The sequence below is a fragment of the Bufo gargarizans genome, unplaced genomic scaffold (assembly GCF_014858855.1).
Source record: "Bufo gargarizans isolate SCDJY-AF-19 unplaced genomic scaffold, ASM1485885v1 original_scaffold_2135_pilon, whole genome shotgun sequence".
Taxonomy (NCBI): Eukaryota; Metazoa; Chordata; class Amphibia; order Anura; family Bufonidae; genus Bufo; species Bufo gargarizans.
In genome coordinates, this window is record NW_025334659.1 from 181,930 (window position 1) to 207,095 (window position 25,166).

General features: G+C 46.6%; 1 protein-coding gene across 1 annotated transcript; it reads right to left on the reverse strand.

Moving 5' to 3' along the window:
* Nucleotides 1-23,707: 23,707 nt before the first annotated feature.
* LOC122924004 (free fatty acid receptor 2-like) lies at nucleotides 23,708-24,670 on the reverse strand. The gene has a single exon (XM_044274929.1). The coding sequence runs from the start codon at nucleotides 24,668-24,670 to the stop codon at nucleotides 23,708-23,710; it is 963 nt and encodes a 320-aa protein (XP_044130864.1).
* Nucleotides 24,671-25,166: the final 496 nt, after the last annotated feature.

The window sequence follows — 25,166 nt, forward strand, 5'->3', positions numbered from 1 at the left end:
AAGCTGTCACCAAGTGCATTTAACCAGCAATAGTCTGTTTATTTTTTGGCCATATACAAAATCAGGGGCAAGCTGCGCCTGTCACCAAGTGCATTTAACCCTCAATGGTGTGGTTGTTTTTTGGCTAAAGCCTACATCAGGGTCAAGCTGTCACCAAGTGCATTTAACCAGCAATAGTCTGTTTATTTTTTGGCCATATACTACATCAGGGGCAAGCTGCGCCCGTCACCAAGTGCATTTAACCCTCAGTAGTGTGGTTGGTCAAGCTGTCACACCAAGTGCATTTAACCAGCAATAGTGTGGTTATTTTTTGGCCATATCACAGTCTAATTCTGTCAGTAAACCAATACCTGTCACCCAGCGCCTAAATACTAGGCCTCAAGTTTATATCCAGCTAAATCTCTCGTTACCGCTGTCCTGTTGTGGCTGGTCAAGTTATTTAGTGTCCGTCAAAGCACATTTTTTGTTCTGGGTTGAAATACAATTCCCAATTTAGCAATTTCCTAATTTAGTGGTTTCTGCTATATCAGAGCTATTTGAAATCTATCCCTAAAAGGGTATATAATATTCAAGGTGCACATAGGGTCATTCTGAATAACTTCACACACACCCGCTACTGTGTATTTCCAAGTCTAATTCTGTCAGTAAACCTATACCTGTCACCCAGCGCCTAAATACTAGGCCTCAAATTTATAGTCAGCTAAATCTGTGGTTACTGCTGTGCCTGTATTAGTGTAATACGGTACCTAAATAGATAGCCAGATAGTGTTAGTTGTCTTTAAAAAAAGGCCTGAATTTGAATTCAATACATTGGGTCAAATAATATTTTTGTTGTTGTGGTGAACGATAACAATGAGGAAAACATCTAGTAAGGGACGCGGACGCGGACATGGTCGTGGTGGTGTTAGTGGATCCTCTGGTGCTGGGAGAGGACGTGGCCGTTCTCCCACATCCACACGTCCTAGTGTACCAACTACCTCAGGTCCCAGTAGCCGCCATAATTTACAGCGATATTTGGTGGGGCCCAATGCCGTTCTAAGGATGGTAAGGCCTGAGCAGGTACAGGCATTAGTCAATTGGGTGGCCGACAGTGGATCCAGCACGTTCACATTATCTCCCACCCAGTCTTCTGCAGAAAGCGCACAGATGGCGCCTGAAACCCAACCCCATCAGTCTGTCACATCACCCCCATGCATACCAGGGAAACTGTCTGAGCCTCAAGTTATGCAGCAGTCTCTTATGCTGTTTGAAGACTCCGCTGGCAGGGTTTCCCAAGGGCATCCACCTAGCCCTTCCCCAGCGGTGAAAGACATAGAATGCACTGACGCACAACCACTTATGTTTCCTGATGATGAGGACATGGGAATACCACCTCAGCATGTCTCTGATGATGACGAAACACAGGTGCCAACTGCTGCGTCTTTCTGCAGTGTGCAGACTGAACAGGAGGTCAGGGATCAAGACTGGGTGGAAGACGATGAAGGAGACGATGAGGTCCTAGACCCCACATGGAATGAAGGTCGTGCCACTGACTTTCACAGTTCGGAGGAAGAGGCAGTGGTGAGACCGAGCCAACAGCGTAGCAAAAGAGGGAGCAGTGGGCAAAAGCAGAACACCCGCCGCCAAGAGACTCCGCCTGCTACTGACCGCCGCCATCTTGGACCGAGCATCCCAAAGGCAGCTTCAAGGAGTTCCCTGGCATGGCACTTCTTCAAACAATGTGCTGACGACAAGACCCGAGTGGTTTGCACGCTGTGCCATCAGAGCCTGAAGCGAGGCATTAACGTTCTGAACCTTAGCACAACCTGCATAACCAGGCACCTGCATGCAAAGCATGAACTGCAGTGGAGTAAACACCTTAAAACCAAGGAAGTCACTCAGGCTCCCCCTGCTACCTCTTCTGCTGCTGCCGCCTCGGCCTCTTCTGCTGCTGCCGCCTCGGCCTCTTCCTCCGTCCTCTGGAGGAACGTTGGCACCTGCCGCCCAGCAAACAGGGGATGTACCACCAACACCACCACCTCCGTCATCAAGCATCTCAACCATGTCACACTGGCAGCGTTCAGCTCTCCATCTCACAAACATTTGAGAGAAAGCGTAAATTCCCACCTAGCCACCCTCGATCCCTGGCCCTGAATGCCAAGCATTTCTAAACTACTGGCCTATGAAATGCTGTCATTCAGGCTGGTGGACACAGACAGCTTCAAACAGCTCATGTCGCTTGCTGTCCCACAGTATGTTGTTCCCAGCCAGCACTACTTCTCCAAGAGAGCCGTGCCTTCCCTGCACAACCAAGTATCCGATAAAATCAAGTGTGCACTGCGCAACGCCATCTGTGGCAAGGTCCACCTAACCACAGATACGTGGACCAGTAAGCACGGCCAGGGACGCTATATCTCCCTAACTGCACACTGGGTAAATGTAGTGGCGGCTGGGCCCCAGGCGGAGAGCTGTTTGGTGCACGTCCTTCCGCCGCCAAGGATCGCAGGGCAACATTCTTTGCCTCCTGTTGCCACCTCCTCCTACTCAGCGTCCTCCTCCTCTTCTTCCACCTGCTCATCCAGTCAGCCACACACCTTCACCACCAACTTCAGCACAGCCCGGGGTAAACGTCAGCAGGCCATTCTGAAACTCATATGTTTGGGGGACAGGCCCCACACCGCACAGGAGTTGTGGCAGGGTATAGAACAACAGACCGACGAGTGGTTGCTGCCGGTGAGCCTCAAGCCCGGCCTGGTGGTGTGTGATAATGGGCGAAATCTCGTTGCAGCTCTGGGACTAGCCGGTTTGACGCACATCCCTTGCCTGGCGCATGTGCTGAATTTGGTGGTGCAGAAGTTCATTCACAACTACCCCGACATGTCAGAGCTGCTGCATAAAGTGCGGGCCGTCTGTTCGCGCTTCCGGCGTTCACATCCTGCCGCTGCTCGCCTGTCTGCGCTACAGCGTAACTTCGGCCTTTCCGCTCACCGCCTCATATGCGACGTGCCCACCAGGTGGAACTCCACCTTGCACATGCTGGACAGACTGTGCGAGCAGCAGCAGGCCATAGTGGAGTTTCAGCTGCAGCACGCACAGGTCAGTCAGCACTAGCGGAACAGCACCACTTCACCACCAATGACTGGGCCTCCATGCGAGACCTGTGTGCCCTGTTGCGCTGTTTCGAGTACTCCACCAACATGGCCAGTGGCGATGACGCCGTTATCAGCGTTACAATACCACTTCTATGTCTCCTTGAGAAAACACTTAGGGCGATGATGGAAGAGGAGGTGGCCCAGGAGGAGGAGGAGGAGGAGGAGGAAGAGGGGTCATTTTTAGCACTTTCAGGCCAGTCTCTTCGAAGTGACTCAGAGGGAGGTTTTTTTGCAACAGCAGAGGCCAGGTACAAATGTGGCCAGCCAGGGCCCACTACTGGAGGACGAGGATGAGGTGGAGGAGGATGAGGATGAAGCATGGTCACAGCGGGGTGGCACCCAACGCAGCTCGGGCCCATCACTGGTGCGTGGCTGGGGGGAAAGGCAGGACAATGACGATACGCCTCCCACAGAGGACAGCTTGTCCTTACCCCTGGGCAGCCTGGCACACATGAGCGACTACATGCTGCAGTGCCTGCGCAACGACAGCAGAGTTGCCCACATTTTAACGTGTGCGGACTACTGGGTTGCCACCCTGCTGGATCCACGGTACAAAGACAATGTGCCCACCTTACTTCCTGCACTGGAGCGTGATAGGAAGATGCGCGAGTACAAGCGCACGTTGGTAGACGCGCTACTGAGAGCATTCCCAAATGTCACAGGGGAACAAGTGGAAGCCCAAGGCCAAGGCAGAGGAGGAGCAAGAGGTCGCCAAGGCAGCTGTGTCACGGCCAGCTCCTCTGAGGGCAGGGTTAGCATGGCAGAGATGTGGAAAAGTTTTGTCAACACGCCACAGCTAACTGCACCACCACCTGATACGCAACGTGTTAGCAGGAGGCAACATTTCACTAACATGGTGGAACAGTACGTGTGCACACCCCTCCACGTACTGACTGATGGTTCGGCCCCATTCATCTTCTGCGTCTCTAAATTGTCCACGTGGCCAGAGCTAGCCTTTTATGCCTTGGAGGTGCTGGCCTGCCCGGCAGCCAGCGTTTTGTCTGAACGTGTATTCAGCACGGCAGGGGGCGTCATTACAGACAAACGCAGCCGCCTGTCTACAGCCAATGTGGACAAGCTGACGGTCATAAAAATGAACCAGGCATGGATCCCACAGGACCTGTCCGTCCCTTGTGCAGATTAGACATTAACTACCTCCCCTTAACCATATATTATTGGACTCCAGGGCACTTCCTCATTCAATCCTATTTTTATTTTCATTTTACCATTATATTGCGAGGCTACCCAAAGTTGAATGAACCTCTCCTCTGTCTGGGTGCCGGGGCCTAAATATATGCCAATGGACTGTTCCAATGTTGGGTGACGTGAAGCCTCATTCTCTGCTATGACATGCAGACTGATTCTCTGCTGACATGAAGCCAGATTCTCTGTTACGGGACCTCTCTCCTCTGTCTGGGTGCCGGGGCCTAAATATATGCCAATGGACTGTTCCAATGTTGGGTGACGTGAAGCCTCATTCTCTGCTATGACATGCAGACTGATTCTCTGCTGACATGAAGCCAGATTGTCTGTTACGGGACCTCTCTCCTCTGCCTGGGTGCTGGGCCAAAATATATGCCAATGGACTGTTGCAGTGGTGGCTGACGTGAAGCCTCATTCTCTGCTATGACATGCAGACTGATTCTCTGCTGACATGAAGACAGATTCTCTGTTACGGGACCTCTCTCCTCTGCCTGGGTGCCGGGGCCTAAATATCTGAGAATGGACTGTTCCAGTGGTGGCTGACGTGAAGCCAGATTCTCTGCTATGGGACCTCTCTCCAATTGATATTGGTTAATTTTTTTTTATTTTATTTCTATTTTAATTCATTTCCCTATCCACATTTGTTTGCATGGGATTTACCTACATGTTGCTGCCTTTTGCAGCCCTCTAGCTCTTTCCTGGGCTGTTTTACAGCCTTTTTAGTGCCGAAAAGTTCGGGTCCCCATTGACTTCAATGGGGTTCGGGACAAAGTTCGGATCGGGTTCGGATCCCGAACCCGAACATTTCCGGGAAGTTCGGCCGAACTTCTCGAACCCGAACATCCAGGTGTCCGCTCAACTCTATTCTGGAGTCCATGCACTCAATTGTACAGTGTATCTGCGTCCACTGGTCACAAATACAATTGAGTCTCTGGCCGCTCCAGCGGAAGAAGGGAACGGTTGGCTACCTGTCCCTCCATTGCCGGCGCATCTCTGTAATGTAGATGATGTCATCGCACCGCCCGCGACGTTACACCCAGGGGTGGGATTCAAATTTTTAACAACAGGTTCCCTACTCAGCGGTGGATACGCAGCGCGTCACGAGTCACGACACATATTTACATACACCGCTCCATGTTCTCACATTGCTTCTCCCCACAGATTCATGGCCCCCTCCATGTTCTCACATTGCTTCTCCCCACAGATTCATGGCCCCTCCATGTTCTCACATTGCTTCTCCCCACAGATTCATGGCCCCCTCCATGTTCTCACATTGCTTCTCCCCACATGGCCCCCTCCATATTCTCACATAGCTTCTCCCCACAGATTCATGGCTCCCTCCATGTTCTCAAACTTCTCATATAGCTTCTCCCCACAGATTCATGGCCCCCTCCATTTTTGTTATGTTGTCACATTTCAATTTCAGCCCCTGGTCGGTGGTTAATGCCAACTTGTCAGTGTCACACAAATCACACTCAACCAACCAGGCTGTCCTGACCTGTTCAGACTCCTTTCTGTTAGGCTAGGGGCCGGCTCTTCAATCTTTCATGGCTGTGTGTGGGGTGTGGACTGTCAGCAACTAGGGCACTCTGCAGACAGTGAGAGGACTCCTCTCTCCTTCTCTGTTCTGGGCTGGCAGCTTCGCGCCTCTGCTCACTCTCAAGACACTCCCCTTTGTAAATATTATTCCCCCTGTATATTATAATGGCCCCCATTTTATTATTAATATAATGGCCCCCTCTTTGTTATTAATTTAATGGCCCCCACTTTATTATTAGTATAATGGTCCCCTCTTTATTATTAATATAATGGCCCCTCTTTATTATTAATATAATGGCCCCCTCTTTGTTATTACTGTAACGGCCCCCTCTTTATTATTATTATAATGGCCCACTCTTTATTTTTAATGTAATGGCCCCCACTTTATTATTAATATAATGGCCCCCTCTTTATTATTAATATAATGGCCCCCACTTTATTATTAATATAATGGCCCCCTCTTTATTATTAATATAATGGCCCCCACTTTAATAACAAAGAGGGGGCCATTACATTAATAACAAAGAGGGAGCCATTACATTAATAATAAGAGGGGGTCATTATATTAATAAAGAGGGGGCCATTATATTAATAATAAAGAGGGGGCCATTACATAGTGGAGTACCGCTTAAAAAAGCTGCTCTTACTCTGTGGGCAAAATAGATGCTGTTTCCCTGTGTGTGGCCACCTTAAATATTGTCATCAACCTCATCCATAACTCTTGTTTGGCTAAAAGAATCTAAACATTGGGTCAGGATGAGGGGAAGGTGGAGTAGGCACCTGCTTAGGAGAAATAATTATTACTTACCTCTCTCTCCTTCACAGCTTGTGGCATCCTGGTACAGGCGGTCACCAATGCCTCGCTCACTGTGCCTTCCCGCGCCGCGTCATCGCGTCATCTCGCGAGATCCGCCGCAGGAAGACACAGTGAGGTACGTGACTAAGTCCTGCGTCGCACCTCAACTGAATCCGCTCCCCCGGCCCCTCCTCACTTCGCCTGCCCAGCTGCCCTGCACAGTGCGCGTCACACAGGGCCTCTCCTCTCGGCTTCCGCTCCGCCCCCACCCCTATAGCTACGCCACTGGTGCAGGCGCAGCTGCAGGACCGGGTCGGGATCCCTGCTTCTCACCGGTCCTGCGAACCGCCTGTAATTTTAACAAACGGTTCGGCAGAACCGAAGAGAACCGGCTGGATCCCATGCCTGGTTACACCAGAGCAGAGCTGCCAGAAGAGGCCTGTCTGCATCGCTGCATGATCATCGTGGGACCCCTCTGGGACAGGTTCGTTGAGACTGTCCTTCCCTTTTATGTTCATTTGCACGAAAAATGACCCTAATACTGACCCTATTTGTAATAATAACCCTAACCATAATACTGACCCTAACCGTATTACTAATCCTAATCCGGACTCCTAACTGTAATACCAACCCTAATGATAACGGTAACCGTAATAATGACCCTATTATTAATCATAACCCTAAGGGCTCATGCACACGATTGTATGTATTTTGTAGTCCGCAAAAAAACGGATCTGCAAAAAATACGGATAACGTCCGTGTGCATTCTGTATTTTGTGGAACGGAACAGCTGGCCCCTGATAGAACAGTCTTATCCATTTCCGTAATGCGGACAATAATAGGACATGTTCTATTTTTTTGCTGAACGGACATACGGAAACAGAATGCAAACGGAGTAACTTCAGTTTTTTTTTGCGGACCCATTGAAATGAATGGTTCCACATGAGGCTGCAGTAAACGATTATTTTAGAAATCGAGTATTCTATTGATTATTTTTTTACGATTAATCGAGTATTCTAAGAAGAAAAAAATTATTAATAGACTCTTTTCCTTTATAAAAACTCATCAGTCCCCAACACCTGTCATTTCCCCCAGTGCCATTAGCTCTGTTCCCCCAGTGCCATCAGCTCTCCCCCTCCCCAGTGCCATCAGCTCTCCCCCTCCCCAGTGCCATCAGCTCTCCCCCTCCCCAGTGCCATCAGCTCTCCCCCTCCCCAGTGCCATCAGCTCTCCCCCTCCCCAGTGCCATCAGCTCCACTCCCCCCAGTGCCTTCAGCTCTCCCCCTCCCCAGTGCCATCAGCTCTCCCCAGTGCCATCAGCTCCACTCCCCCAAGGTGCCTTCAGCTCTCCCCACCCCAGAGCCATCAGCTCTTCCCCTCCCCAGAGCCATCAGCTCTTCCCCTCCCCAGAGCCATCAGCTCTTCCCCATCCCAGAGCGATAAGCTCTCCCCCTTGTGCCAGCAGCTCTCCCTCCCCTTGTGCCAGCAGCTCTCCCTCCCCTTGTGCTAGCAGCTCTCCCCCTTGTGCCAGCAGCTCTCCCCCTTGTGCCAGCAGCTCTCTCTCCCCTTGTGCCATCAGCTCTCCCCCACCCCAGAGCCATAAGCTCTCCCCCACCCCAGAGCCATAAGCTCTTCCCCATCCCAGAGCCATAAGCTCTTCCCCATCCCAGAGCGATAAGCTCTCCCTCTTGTTCCAACAGCTAAAAGGAGTTCGCTTCTTCTTGGCGCTAACATCGGCCTGTAAGGCTGAGTTCATACTTGAGTTATTTGGTCAGTTTTGGCCCCGTGACTGCCCAAATAAGTGAAGTGTGCAGTGATTCTAAGAACGATGCCTGTAATCTGCATATCATACTGACTCACAGTATTTTTTCACTACCACAGCAGACTCCCTATGCGTGTTCCTGCAAGGCACAGTGTTCTACACCACTATAAAGGATCTCTGCAGCCGGAAATAGCAGTTTTTAACGCGAATAAATTCGAATTGAAACGGTCGAATATAATTTTTTCAAAATTCGCTCATCTCTAGCGCTCAGCAACCTTTGGCCAGGAATGCAAAAATATTAGTAATGAGCGGCATAGGCAATATTCATTTTCCACATAATTTTCACAATAAATTCACGAATTCTAAAACTTGTGATCTCCAGTCATTATTTTCGCGATTGTGAAAATTGGCACTAATGATGCACATATTTTTTGCGCAATACGTGCAACTTCACATGTTATCAGGTCTGAGCAGATATTACTGATTGGTGCACTAAGTATTGTTGTGACATCACAGCACTATGTCTGTAGCATGTATGTATGGACAGCAGAGAAACAGTAATCCCTATCACACTACCTAACACCCTGCACTGGAACCTATCAGCTACACTGTATCACTATCTAACCTACACTGACTATCTCCCACTAACTATCTGTATTATATATATGAGTTAACTAACTATCTAATGTACAGTGTATGTAGTTGGATAATTTGCCCTTCCTCTGATCCGTCAGAACAATAATCCACAAAAAACAGATCCTGTCTGTGGAGCATCCGCCTTCACACCGTCAGCATTTGGTCAGTAATCCATCAGTATTGCTAATCCCCCAAAAAAACTGGAGTGGATCTAAAACAGAGATCACACGTGAATGGAATATTTGCATGTCTTCTGTGTTTTGTACCCACTCCTGCTTTTGGCTACCAAATCATAAGCCAATTCTGATGGGACCATACAGGCCTTACAGCCGCTACACAGAGATGATCTGTTGTGCGTCTCATTTTTCCTTCCTTCTGACAGATCAGAAGAAGGGTCAAATAAATGATGATGTCAGCCAGGCCGAAAGACATAATAGTGGACCAATCATGAAGTGGGGAAGGGTGGGAACAGCATAAGAAGTCCACAGAGTGGACCTTTGACACAGTGGTGAGGTGAAAGCAGCATGAGGAGGCCACAGAGTGGCCCAATGACAGAGTCTGGAGGTGGCAGCAGAATCAGGAAGCCACAGAGTGGCACAATGACAGAGTGTCAATCAACCAAGATACTTCTGGGGGAGCCTGCCTGGCATGAACAGGCCTCTAGTCGCTACAGACAATGAGAAGACTAAGCAGCAAGATAGCTTTGAGCCCCGAAGAGTCGTGAAGTTCATCAAGATAAGCCACTAAAGATTTTACCGCATATAACCACAGAGCTGACCGCAGAATAAATTTTGTTTTTCGACTGACATACTACAATATAGATTTTACCGCATATTACTGCAGCTGTGAACGCTGAATACTATTTGTTTTTCCAATGAAATAAGTCACACATTTTTTTACCGCATATAACATCTCAGAAATGAACCGCTGCTCCTGACAGCAGCTCCTGGGAAGGTCATGGAGCGTCCCGGTCATCCGGCATCTATTCGCTCCGCTGAAGGATTATTTTGAAAGTGTGTAGAAGCCACAAGGGGCCCCCACGCTGCGGATTTATCATGGAGACATCATGGAAATTCTACCGCATATAACCGCAGCGCTGAACGATGAATAAATTTAGTTTTCGACAGAAATACTTCAATAAAGATTTTACCACATATAACCGCCGCACTGGGTACTACCGCTGCTACTTCCATGAACCCCTTAACCACTACTTCCAAGGTAGGTAGGCTGCTGCGAAGCAGGTGGTCTACCCTGGGCACGTTTGGCTCCCGACCTCCCACTGCTGCCACTGAAATAGGCCAGTAAACTCTTTCAGCAGAAATAAATGCATCAGTGAAGTGTGTATATTTTTTTAAATTATTTTTTACTGTAATACGCCCCTATACACTTTCAACAGAAATAACTGCAGAAGTGAACTGAGAATATATTTTTCTTGTTGGACTGAAATAGGCCACTATACGCTTTGACCAGAAAAAGCTTAAAGAGTGAAGTGCGTATATATTTTTCTTGTTGGACTAAAATAAGCCCCTATATGCTTTCACCAGAAATAACTCCAACAGTGCAGTGTGTATATATTTTTATTTTTTCACTGTAATACGCCCCTATATATTTTCACTAGAAATAACTCCAGAAGTGACCTGAGAATATATTTTTCTTGTTGGACTAGAAATAGGCCACTATACACTTTCAACAGAAATAAAGGCAACAGTGCAGTGCGTTGCTGGGCTGTGACATCACAGGGCTGGCTGGCTGCTGATTGGCTGCATGCATGCATGTCAATCTGGGTGATCCCGCTTTCCCAGAGTTCCTTGCCCCATGTCCTCAGTCCTCACACGTGTTGCCGCCATTTTAGGAAAAATGCAATTCGTTACCACGAAGCGCGAGGAAATCGCATTCGTTGAGAATCAGATTTTTCCGGAAATTCGGATCTAATTCCACTTCGTCAGCTTCGATTTGCTCATGTCTACTGAGCGCTATTGTAGGCCATTAATACTGATCATGGGGGTATGAACTCTCCCACCAATCAGCACAGTGATGCCCCGCGTTTCTGCAAGTCATGCACCCTGATTTTTGGACACACAGACACAATGGAGGACATTTACTAATCGTTTTATGCCACTTTGCTGATGTAAAAATGTCACCGATTATGGCGCATGACGTGTACCATAATTTGAGACTTTTTAAGCTTCTTGGCACTTTTCTGGAGCAACGTCCACCACGTCCTTACTCAAGTATGGCAGAGCAGATTAACCCCATAGATGGCTGCTGCGGGTGATTAGGCACCACGGCATCTAGAGGGTTAACAGGGCAGCAGAGTTGATGATATAATCATAATCCTATTATAATTTACTCCTCAAAAAGAGGGCACCGTCTATTAGACTCATAATCTTATCCTATGCATTCGGCACAATACTAAGATTTCACTGTCACAGCGCCATCTGGTGGAATGATAAACCTGATCCTGTGTTAGCTGTTGGAGAAGCACACCGCCCTCTAGTGGACATACAGACATGCTGCACCTCGCCCACTGCTGCTCATTTAAATGAATCAGAATGTTAGTACAACGTTAAAATGAAAATTCAAATGGTCTTTCTTTTTCATTTGACTTTTGGCAGGGGAAATGCCTGCAAGAGATGAAATTGAAATCTCAATCTACCATTTTCAGCTTCTACGTGGTGTTTTCATTTGATTTATAATTTTGACATATAAAAAACCCACTATAGGAAGAGGAGAATCCATTGACAAAGTGGAAATTTAAAATGAAAAAGGCTGTTTATTTTTCCATTTATTTTTGACACTTATGACCTGCACTGGAGTTGGAAAAAAAAATTCAAATGGAGAAATTGAATTTTATTTTTAATTTTGGCGTGCATTTTGCAGACACTAGATGAAATTAAAATGTGAAAATGTTATTTAAATTATAATTTTATTTTTTCAATTTTATTTTAATTTTGGCAGGTTTTACCCCCTATAGTATATGAAGGTACCTGCCTTGATGTTGATGAATTCTAATGGCCTATTATGCTGTTGCTGCAAGTCATCTTTGAGATCATATGGATTCTATTCTGTAAACCAACAGATCCAACAGAATATACATCGACAAGTGTCCTTGTTATCGTATCCACAAATGCTGGTGTATAGCATGTCCAACTACAATGGAGGCCGACCACGTGTCTGCTATTGTGCCCTGGTGCAGGGGAAACTGGCGCTGAACCTCTTCTGTACCTGCTGTAAATTCATGCTATTTTCTGGCAGACGCTACTAGCGAGAGCTCACTACATAAATATTCTATAGCCTCCATTAAAGGGGTTGTCCGGGTTCAGAGCTGAACCCGGACAAACCCTTATTTTTACCCAGGCAGCCCCCCTGATGTTGGCATCGGAGCATCTCATACTCCGATGCGCTCCCTTGCCCTGCACTAGTTTGCGCTCTTTTGTTTACAATAACACACTGCCAGGTGGAAGCCTCCTGCCCGGCAGTGTGTTCAGTGCCGTCACCGGCTCTGATGTGCGTGCTTTAGTGCTGCCCTAGCCATTTTACTGGCTAGGGCAGCGCTAAAGCCCGCCCATCAGGGCGGGTGATGTCACCGGGCTTCCTGGCAGCCCCGTGGAGAGTCTGGTACGTCACCGGAACTCTTGAAAATGCCTTTGCCTTGCGTGATTTAGCGCAGGGCAAGCGAGAGCATCGGAGCAGGAACTGCTCCGATGCTCATGTCAGGGGGGCTGCCTGGGTGAAAATTGAGGTATTTCTAGGTTCAGCTCTGAATCCGGACAACCCCTTTAAGTTTAACGGCAGCTGTATAAATTCCTATGTACAGAGCTCCCTCTAGTGGTGGCTGCAGGCAGCCAGGTTTGTCATGTAAGAGGATTCAGAGCTGTATGGGTGGAGATTTTTTAGTTTATTCATGCCAGTTTTATATTGTAACTACATTAGTCAGCAGGATGCCCTGAATAAGCATCATATTTGTGGGGGAGTCGCAGCATGATTTTTTTTATTTTAAATTATAATTTCATCCACTTATTTAAAATAATCATATTATTTCATACACTTTATTTGGAGGGGGGGGGGGCATGATATGTTTTGTTATGGGGCCCTCTGACATCTGTGTACATTTGGGTGCATATCTAATAAAGCAATTCCCTTAATCTATAAATTGTGCAGTAATGTGTCTAATTTCTTTCCAGGTTCATATTTATATATTGATGTAACCTCAGCCTCTCTTTAATGAGTATGGCTCATCGTCTGCCTATTTTAATGATACACTTGTGAGCACTGATGATGACAGTGATAATTATTATTGTTACTATTGTTCTCTGTCCTTCTATTGTAAAATGTGTTGTGAAGCTTCGCCTCTGGATAGAGTAATGTAGATCAAATCAAAAGTTCCTTTCAGTAAGAACCCTGCAGTAGTCCTACCTCCGTGGGGTTTTGCTAATATTTAGGCAACTGTCTCAGTCAGTCTCCTTTGTGGGTCATGGTGGTGGCTAACCTCCACCCATAGCTTACTCAATATCAGAAGCCATGCCCCTGAATCCCCTAGGCATGCCGTAACCATCTGATACAGACTCTAAGATCTCCTCTAGACACAATAAGAGGGGAGATCAAAGGACCAGACAGATTGAAAAGTATAGATTAGAACACAGGTAATTGCATTTGGGGGTGGGGTGCTTGTGATTACCAACACCTCATTTCCTGCAAGAAGTCCATATGCCACATATGTATAATTTCATAACATACCTTTATACTGGAGCTGAGTTTTTCACACACTGAGCATGACATTCTTACGGTCCTAGAGATAGATGCAAATATTCTGGTTTCATAGAGTCACCACTACAGGGAGCTCTATGCAGATTTGGTGGATACAGAAAAAGACTTAGTGACAGGAAGCAGTTCCTTTTGGGGCCCCCTCTAAGCATATCCACACAACAGTCCTGTGACTGTCTTACCATTTTATTAGAGATTTTTATTAGAGATTTTTTCTTGTCCCTATAGGTCAGAATAGACAATTATTAAAGGGAACCTGCCACCCTGTATATGCAGTGTTATCTGCAGGCAGCATGTCATAGAGCAAGAGGAGCTGAGCAGATTGTATATGCAGATTGTAAGTTCTCAGACCCCCCTTCCCACAATATTCTGCCATTTTTTTTCTCTGTATGTCCCACCAAAATATAATCTCTGTCCTATCTAAGGTAGCAGGGAGCAGTAATAAAGTAGGTGAGTCCATAAGGTGATTAGATGCAGTTAGAAAACTCCTCTGTCTATTTGTGAAAGCTGTGTGCAGAATCTCCAGTGTGTCCTATAATAGGCAGCTTCACACTGAGAGATAATAATGTTCTGCAATGTGAGTTAGAGGACATCAGTTCTGTGTCACTGATGAATCATTAGCTGCCCTTGCATAAGATTCAGCTTAGGCCACAGTAAAGGTGACATGACAGACACCATCTCGTCAGTCTCTGCAGAGATAGAGATGCGGATTGTAGGCTGCATTAGGAAATCCTTATCAGAGGGGAAGAAGGAAAAGAGATGGCAGACAACCCATTTGTGATTCAGCTTCAGTCTCTCCTACCTCCTGCTTGTGATAGGTTCCTCTTTGTCACCTCTCATAAGCAGCAGACATGGGAGTTCAGGGTCAAGCTGCCTCTCGTAGACATACACTGGTGATTCTGCACACAGCACTCACAGATAGTATACACAGGCATGATGAGTCAGGGGAGAGCACTGTGACACTCCATTTAATAGGATACCCTGGAGATTCTGCAGCACACACATTTACTATATTTCTGCACTTTGGACAGGAAGAAATGATAATGCTCCCCCCTCCTTGGTGCCCTCAGTAGATGATGCCCCCCTCTGCAGTGCCAGGTGTATATCATGCTCCCTTCCTTGTTCCCCCCAGTAGATAATGCCCCCTCTATAGTACAAGGTATATATAATTTCCCCCCCTCGTGCCCCCAGTAGATAATGCCCCCCTTTGTAGTGCCAGTTATATCTAATGCTCCCACTTTGGTGAAGTGCCAGGTATATATAATGCTTACCCCCTTGGTGCTCCCAGTAGTGGTGACCTTTAGTGTGAAAAAATCAAATTTACCTCACACCCTGCCGCCGTCTTCGATGCAGGCCTGAGCTGTGGCCTGTGTTCCGCGTCCCGGCTGATGTAGCTAATCACTTTGTATTTGTCATGTTGTGAGTCTGTACCCACTGCTACTCTGCTCTTCCTTATAAGTGCAGACTCTGTGCTACTCATCTTGTGCCCACCGTTGCCCCATCACTATTCAGCTCTCCTGCTGATAGCACTCCAGGCTTAATGCATCCTTGTTAGTTCCTAGCACACTCTCGGCCTATTAGAGGGACAGCTAGGTTTTCTATTGGCTAGTTTACCAGAGAAGGTGCATTATGCTGTCTGACTACCAGTGTACTAAACTTAGCCCTGACTACCAATGTGTCACGATAGGTAGGTAAGCAGGGAAATAACCAAACACGGGAAAACAAACAGAACAAACAACTAGGCTCAAAAGCTAGGGAGAAAAGGGTCACCTCCTAGCGATCCCTAAAAGATTTCCCTAAACTGCTGTGCCCATGTGCATACCCTTAGGGTGGATATGCACATGCCCTCGTGCCTAAACCTAAAAAACCCTAAGCAGCAGGGAAAAGGAAAGAGGCAACCTGCTTCTTCGAACCAGGAGGAAGCAAGCATCTCCCTAGAGGCCTAGATAAAACACACAAAGGAAAATGAAGGAGAGGACTTATCTTGAGCAGAGCTGGAGCAGACAATCCACCACATATCAAGAGCTCCCAGGAAAAGAACTATAACCCTCACAGGCCACTGGGGGGAAGGAGGGATAAATAGCCTCACTAACAATGAAACCCAGTACACCTGAAGGAAGGTGGATCCAGCTCAAACCCAAATCAAAACAAACAAGAAGTCAGACATGTGCAGCCAGTCTGACAGATCTCCGCACATTCACAGGGCAAGGCATGACAGTACCCCCCCTTCTATTGGTGACCTCTGGACACCCCGGACCAACTTTATCCAGGTGTGCCCTGTGAAAGGCCCTCACTAGGTGGCTAGCACTGACATCAGCAGCCGGAACCCACATTCTTTCCTCGGGACCGTATCCCTTCCAGTGCACCAGGTACTGGAGGGAACACCGAAGAACACGTGAGTCGAGAATCTTAGAGATTTTAAACTCCAAATTGCCATCCACCAGGACGGGGGAGGTGGCAATGGAGATGGTTCCACATGTTCCACATATTTATTTAACAAAGACCTGTGAAACACATTATTGATCTTCCAGGTCTGGGGAAGATCCAGATGAAACGCCACCGGGTTGACAATCGCAGAGATTTTGTAAGGGTCAATACATCTTGGACCCAATTTCCAAGATGGTGCCTTCAGCTTAATGTTTCTAGTGGACAACCACATTGAATCACCCACACACAGGTCCGGACAAGTCATTCGTCTCCTGTCAGCCATCCGTTTATATCTTTCACCCATCTTTTCCAAATTAACTTGGATCTTCCGCCAGATAGATGACAAGGTGAAAGAGAATCTCTCCTCTTCTGGCATCCCAGAAGATCCAGTCCCAGAAAAAGTACCAAACTGTGGGTGAAAACCATATGCGCCAAAAAATTTTGACTTATCAGTGGACTCCTGTCTACAGTTATTCAAGGCAAATTCGGCTAGAGACAAGAACGAGGACCAGTCATCCTAGTTTTCGGCAACAAAACACCTAAAAAAAGTCTCCAGGTTTTGGTTAGTGCGCTCTGTCTGACCATTCGACTGGGGATGAAAAGCCAAAGAAAAAGACAATTGAATTCTCAGATGAGAGCAGAACGCCCTCCAAAACCTGGAAACAAATTGCGTCCCCCTATCAGACACCACATCAGAGAGAATGCCATGTAATTTCACAATGTTATCGATAAAAACCTGAGAGAGAGTTTTGGCATTGGGCAAGCTAGGCAGCGGTATAAAGTGAGCCATCTTACTGAAGCGGTCCCCTACCACTAAAATCACAGTTTTCTCAGAGGAACTTGGTAAATCGGTAATAAAGTATATGGACAAATGCGTCCAAGGACGAGACAGGATGAATAAAGGAAGAAGGGATCCTGAAGGCCGAGTGTGAACCACCTTCGCGCGTGCACAGGTCTCACAAGTTGTCACATAACCCTCCACACCCTTGCGCAACCATGCCCACCAGAATCTCCGGGAAATAAGATCTATGGTGGATTTGCTTCCAGGATGTCCTGCAAGAACTCTATCATGATGTTCCTTGAACACCTTGTATCGCGGTTCAGCAGGAACAAACAACTTGTCTGGAGGACAAGAATCAGGAACCTCCTCCTGGGACCCCAACATCTCTATCTCCAACTCGGGGTACAGAGCGGAAACCACCACCCCATCACCCAAAATCGGAGCGGGATCCTCCGAATCACTCCCCCCAGGAAAACAATGTGACAACGCATCTGCCTTGATGTTTTTAACCACAGGGCGAAAGGTGACCACAAAATTGAACCTAGTAAAAAACAGTGACCATCTAGCCTGTCTAGGTTTCAGGCGCTTAGCAGACTGCAAGTAAGCCAAATTCTTGTGGTCAGTATATACCGTAATAGGATGAGTAGCCCCCTCCAACCAATGACGCCATTCTTCAAAGGCCAATTTAATGGCCAGCAACTCTCTATCTCCTACATCATAATTTCTTTCCACGGCCGAGAGTTTCTTGGAGAAAAAAAGCACACGGACGCCATTTGCTAGGGGATGGACCCTGCGACAGAACTGCTCCGACCCCCACTTCTAATGCATCAACCTCCACGATGAACGGTTGAGACACATCAGGTTGCATCAGAATGATAGCAGACGCAAAACATTTCTTAACCGCCTTCGGACCGCCTAACGCAGATGTGCGGTCCGGAGGCGGCAGCCCTGCGCTCAACGACGCATATACGCGTCATCTCGCGAGGGCCAGGATTTCCTGTGAACGCGCGCACACAGGCGCGCGCGCTCACAGGAACGGAAGGTAAGCGAGTGGATCTCCAGCCTGCCAGCGGCGATCACTCGCTGGCAGGCTGGAGATCCGAATTTTTTAACCCCTAACAGGTATATTAGACGCTGTTTTGATAACAGCGTCTAATATACCTCCTACCTGGTCCTCTGGTGGTCCCTTTTGTTAGGATCGACCACCAGAGGACTCAGGTAGCTCAGTACAGTCGCACCAAACACCACACTACACTACACCCCCCCCCCGTCACTTATTAACCCCTTATAAACCCATGATCACCCATGATCACCCCATATAAACTCCCTGATCACCCCCCTGTCATTGATCACCCCCCTGTCATTGATCACCCCCCTGTCAGGCTCCGTTCAGATGTCCGTATGATTTTTACGGATCCACGGATACATGGATCGGATCCGCAAAACGCATACGGACGTCTGAATGGAGCCTTACAGGGGGGTGATCAATGACAGGCGGGTGATCACCCATATACACTCCCTGATCACCCCCTGTCATTGATCACCCCCCTGTCATTGATCACCCCCCTGTAAGGCTCCATTCAGACGTCCGCATGATTTTTACGGATCCATGGATACATGGATCGGATCCGCAAAACACATGCGGACGTCTGAATGGAGCCTTACAGGGGGTGATCAATGACAGAGGGGTGATCACCCATATAGACTCCCTGATCACCTCCGTCATTGATCACCCCCCTGTAAGGCTCAATTCAGACGTCCGCATGTGTTTTGCGGATCCATGTATCCGTGGATCCGTAAAAAATCATACGGACGTCTGAATGGAGCCTTACAGGGGGGTGATCAATGACAGAGGGGTGATCACCCATATAGACTCCCTGATCACCTCCGTCATTGATCACCCCCCTGTAAGGCTCCATTCAGACGTCCGCATGATTTTTACGGATCCATGGATACATGGATCGGATCCGCAAAACACATGCGGACGTCTGAATGGAGCCTTACAGGGGGTGATCAATGACAGGCGGGTGATCACCCATATACACTCCCTGATCACCCCCCTGTCATTGATCACCCCCCTGTAAGGCTCCATTCAGACGTCCGCATGTGTTTTGTGGATCCGATCCATGTATCCATGGATCCGTAAAAATCATGCGGACGTCTGAATGGAGCCTTACAGGGGGGTGATCAATGACAGGTGGGTGATCACCCATATACACTCCCTGATCACCCCCCTGTCATTGATCACCCCCCTGTAAGGCTCCATTCAGACGTCCGCATGTGTTTTGTGGATCCGATCCATGTATCCATGGATCCGTAAAAATCATGCGGACGTCTGAATGGAGCCTTACAGGGGGGGTGATCAGTGACAGGGGGGTGATCACCCTGATCACCCCCTGTCATTGATAACCCCCCTGTAATGCTCCATTCAGACGTCCGTCCGCATGTGTTTTGCGGATCCGATCCATGCATCCATGGATGCGTAAAAATCATGCGGACGTCTGAATGGAGCCTTACAGGGGGGGTGATCAGTGACAGGGGGGTGATCACCCTGATCACCCCCTGTCATTGATAACCCCCCTGTAAGGCTCCATTCAGACGTCCGCATGTGTTTTGCGGATCCGATCCATGGATCCGTAAAAATTATACGGATGTCTGAATGGAGCCTTACCAGGGGGGTGATCAATGACAGGGGGGTGATCAGGGAGTCCATATGGGTGATCACCCCCCTGTCATTGATCACCCCCCTGTCATTGATCACCCCCCTGTAAGGCTCCATTCAGACATTTTTTTTGGCACAAGTTAGCGGAAATTTTTTGTTTGTTTTTGTTTTTTCTTACTAAGTCTCATATTCTACTAACTTGTGTAAAAAAATAAAATCTCCCATGAACTCACCATACCCCTCACGGAATCCAAATGCGTAAACATTTTTAGACATTTATATTCCAGACTTCTTCTCACGCTTTAGGGCCCCTAAAAAGCCAGGGCAGTATAAATACCCCACATGTGACCCCATTTCGGAAAGAAGACACCCCAAGGTATTCCGTGAGGGGCATTTTGAGTCCATGAAAGATTGAAATTTTTGTCCTAAGTTAGCGGAAAGTGAGACTTTGTGAGAAAAAAAACAAAAAAAAATCAATATCCGCTAACTTATGCAAAAAAAAAATAATTTCTAGGAACTCGCCAGGCCCCTCATTGAATACCTTGGGGTGTCTTCTTTCCAAAGTGGGGTCACATGTGGGGTATTTATACTGCCCTGGCTTTTTAGGGGCCCGAAAGCGTGAGAAGAAGTCTGGGATCCAAATGTCTAAAAATGCCCTCCTAAAAGGAATTTGGGCCCCTTTGCCCACCTTGGCTGCAAAAAAGTGTCACACACGTGGTATCGCCGTACTCAGGAGAAGTTGGGCAATGTGTTTTGGGGTGTAATTTTACATATACCCATGCTGGGTGAGAAAAATATCTTGGTCAAATGCCAACTTTGTATAAAAAAATTGGAAAAGTTGTCTTTTGCCAAGATATTTCTCTCACCCAGCATGGGTATATGTAAAATGACACCCCAAAACACATTCCCCAACTTCTCCTGAGTACGGCGATACCAGATGTGTGACACTTTTTTGCAGCCAAGGTGGGCAAAGGGGCACACATTCCAAAGTGCACCTTTCGGATTTCACCGGTCATTTTTTACACATTTTGATTGCAAAGTTCTTCTCACACATTTGGGCCCCTAAATTGCCAGGGCAGTATAACTACCCCACAAGTGACCCCATTTTGGAAAGAAGACACCCCAAGGTATTCCGTGAGGGGCATGGCGAGTTCCTAGAATTTTTTATTTTTTGTCGCAAGTTAGTGGAATATGAGACTTTGTAAGAAAAAAATAAAAATAAAAAATCATCATCATTTTCCGCTAACTTGTGACAAAAAATAAAAAGTTCTATGAACTCACTATGCCCATCAGCGAATACCTTAGGGTGTCTACTTTCCGAAATGGGGTCATTTGTGGGGGTTTTCTACTGTCTGGGCATTGTAGAACCTCAGGAAACATGACAGGTGCTCAGAAAGTCAGAGCTGCTTCAAAAAGCGGAAATTCACATTTTTGTACCATAGTTTGTAAACGCTGTAACTTTTACCCAAACCATTTTTTTTTTTTGCCCAAACATATTTTTTTTATCAAAGACATGTAGAACAATAAATTTAGCGAAAAATTTATATATGGATGTCGTTTTTTTTGCAAAATTTTACAGCTAAAAGTGAAAAATTTCATTTTTTTGCAAAAAAATCGTTACATTTCGATTAATAACAAAAAAAGTAAAAATGTCAGCAGCAATAAAATACCACCAAATGAAAGCTCCATTAGTGAGAAGAAAAGGAGGTAAAATTCATTTGGGTGGTAAGTTGCATGACCGAGCGATAAACGGTGAAAGGAGTGTAGTGCCGAAGTGTAAAAAGTGCTCTGGTCATGAAGGGGGTTTCAGCTAGCGGGGCTGAAGTGGTTAATAGCAGAAAAGGCCTGTAATGCCTCATCCGACCAGACAGAAAAGTCGGCACCTTTTTTAGTCATATCTGTCAAAGGTTTTACAATGGTGGAATAATTCAAGATGAATTTTCTGTAGTAATTGGTAGAACCCAAAAACCGCATCAGAGCTTTCTGATTCTAAGGCCGGTCCCATTCAAGTACCACCTGGACCTTTTCTGGGTCCATACGAAAACCAGCCAGTCTGACAGATCTCTGCACATTCACAGGGCAAGGCGTGACACAATGACCCCAAGCCCTCTGCCCTGACTATTTGCCTGTTCCACGTATTGCTCCTTAGCAGCCTGCCCCCACATGAGATCTGCCTTTTGGTTATGCTAGTACTCTGCCTGACTTGACCTTGCCTATATTCAGCCTACATGTATTGCCTGGCTACTCAGTGCAGCTCAGTGGTGTTTCTGACCTCCTTGACTCATCCCCCAGCTACACTGGAGGTAGCAGCCTGGTGGTTCCCCCGGCAGAAAAGTCTAGATCCCTGTGTATGGGTTAAAGGATGAATACTGGGGGACTGCCAGGTTAATGCCTGGGTTGTTTGGTACAGTGGGTCCACACACCTGAATTACTTTGTCCCTTTCTTAAGCCTACTGTACCTGCACATGACTGTGGGAACAATATTTTTCCTTCTTTGAGGTAGGAGACTATAATAAGGCTTAAAGGGCTTTTCCACTTTTGAGAGCCTTTCAGCCTGACCCCTCCCCCCTTGGCCAGACGTGTGGAGGAAAGCATGCTTACCTGTTCCCTTCCACATTGCTCTGGTCAGACACCCATGGGGCCAGACTTGTGAAGGGAATTATGGCAACCTGCTCCCTCCACAGGGTTCCGGCTCCTTTGGTCCCCTGCTGCACTCTGCTCCCACTCATCAATGTCAGGTTTGATGGGCGTCATGTGTTCTGCTGCAGCCAATGATCTGCCTCAGTGATGACATGTTCCCCATGTGTCACATCATTGGGTCAAGTAATGCATGAGTGACGCGTCACTGCTGCAACCTGTCATTGGCTGCTGTGGCACATGCAACCCCTGTCAAATTAGATGTTGACTCAAGAAGCAAAACTCTGTGGCAGGGAGCAGATAAGTATGCATACTTCCACAGCTCCAACCACATGGATGTCTAATGGAAAGGCCCCCAAAGGTCGACAACCCTTTTGGTGTCCACATTTAGACAAGATAGGAGTCTGTAGTTCTTGCAGGATGTAGGGTCTTCCTCTACTTTATGTGCTGGGGTGATATGGGCTTCCAAAGTTTACTTTGAAAGTAAACCTCCACTAGGTAAAGAGTTTTTGAAGAGCACTGTCAGCAGAATCCACCCCATTAAACCAAGCATACTACCTTGTAGGATTGATTCTGCTGGTGAAAATAACACCAGTATTGTGATTGCGATTGTGACATTCACAAGAAAAAATAATTTTATTCCTTATGCAACGGAGGGCTCAGAGCACCAAGGAGTGGGGCCAGCACTAGAAAGCTGAGAGGTTGAGGTGCACCTAGGCCCCACCCTCCAGTGCACTAAAGCTCTAATTTGCATAAAGAATAAATGTGTTTTTTCCCCACAGGAATGCTGCAACCAATTTTTAGCAGACAGGTATCATTTTAACTAGGATCAACCAGGTAGTATGCCTGGTTTAACAGTTGATTCTTCTGATAAGTGCTCTTTACAGGGTGTGGAGTGAGCAATTTTTGAAAAGTTTTATAATAAGATCTGGATAATCCATCTGGACCCTGCAATTTTCCAACAATACACCTTGACAAAGTGAACCAAAGTTGTTCAGGAGTAAATGGATGTAACAGAGAAGATGGACTGATATACTAGGAAGGTTCTTCAGGAATTATTTTAATTGCCCCCAAACATTCCATGAGAATTCATTTCAGCGGGTCCTTTTTGCAGGAGGAAAAGAGACACTGAAATTAATCTCCTCTGTTTAAAAATGGAGCGAATGGAGAAACCTCATAAACAATAATTAACTACCCGACATCTTTAACATCTCACACACCTTTAATCAAGAATTCACCAAGGCTTTTATGTCTGCTAAACATGATTTTTATGTGAACGGTTATAAATCCACTAAACTTTTGACATCCCTAATAATATGGACAGATCAATTGAACTTCTTGACCTACAATCGTAGACATTTCTTGAGTGCTAGATGGATGATACTTCATTGTTGTATGTTGTCCGAGTCCCACTTAACTGGCTGAGTTCCACTTCAGCTTCCTTATCATCTTGCATACACAGTTTAGTCTTCATACCTCTTAGAAATTTTAGAAATGTCCTCTGTACGGCAGTAGAGGAGTAATAGAATATTATGGGATCGATACTTGCGTTGAGTGTGGTCAAGAGTAGAGCGTAAACTCTCCAACCTGGACTCTTGTTTTGAATGAACCCAACAATATGGGAAATATTGTATGGTGCGAAACATAGGGTGAAATTGAAAAGTGTGGTCAACGCTAAACATATTGCTCGGGACTTCCTCTTCCTTCCTATCTTGGGCATGGACAAGAGCAATCTAATGAACTTGAAATAGCAGAAGATGGTTATCACGAATGGAAAACAGAATAATACAATGCTTCCTTCTAGCCTGAAAGGCAATAAAAGATTTGCTTGCTCTACAGAAAATTTTTGATAGCATTGACCTGATTGACTGTTATTACTGGGCAAGATGGTGATGACAATGAAGGAGACACTGCCATGTAGAGCACTGAACCCCCAGATGAACACACAGATCCAGGCCGCGTACACAGTTTTCCTGCTGACTTTGTACTTTAGTGGGTAAGCAACTCCGAGATACCTCTCAATACTGACAGCTGTTAGGAAGAGTGTACTGATATATATGCTGCAAAAATATACACAAACCACAATGGGGCAAAAAAAATATGGCATAGGCCAAGTCATGCCTGAAGCAGCTTCTACTATCTTAAAAGGAAGGATGAAAAGAAGAAGCAAGTCAGAGATGGTGAGGTTGAGTAGGAACAGTCCACATGGAGATGGCTTCTGGCGAACCTTGACCAAGAAGGTGTGACACGCCAAGAGGTTGGAAGGCACTCCTGTTACAAAGGCCAAGATATAGACGAAGAGGACGAGTGGAGTATAAATGACAGAAGACATGATAGGAAGAGAGAGGCCTATAATAAGAGACATAATGAGAAAAAATAGGAATTATATTTAACTAGTATGAAGTGTTGGTCTGTTTATGTGTTTATTGGATTTGTTCCATGGGTGCCATGCCCAGGAGGCCAATCCATGCCCTTGTGATGCAATTTTCCTCCTGGCCATTGGAGACTTCCTACTAATTGAGGGAATTCTTTTTGGATGCATTTTTCAATATGAAGTTAACCGTTTGCAAAGTTCAACTAAGTGTAGACTCTGAAGGTATAGTGGCTGGTTTGGAAGTCAAGTGCAATACACTTTAAAAACGTGAAATCAAAATCTCACGGCCAAAGTGCCTTTAAGCCTCTACTTAAATTAGTTTTATCCTTCAAGACTTCTTAGAGGGTCAAAGGATACCACTCAAGTCAGGAAGATGAACTGGCAGATGCCTCCTCTCTTCAAGAATTATGACTGAAAACTTTAATATGTGTTCCCAGAGCATAAGATGCAATTG

What these genes read in the sequence shown, in the direction of transcription:
- LOC122924004 (XM_044274929.1), bottom strand. Translation starts at nt 24,670, where the DNA reads ATGTCTTCTGTCATTTATACTCCACTCGTCCTCTTCGTCTATATCTTG.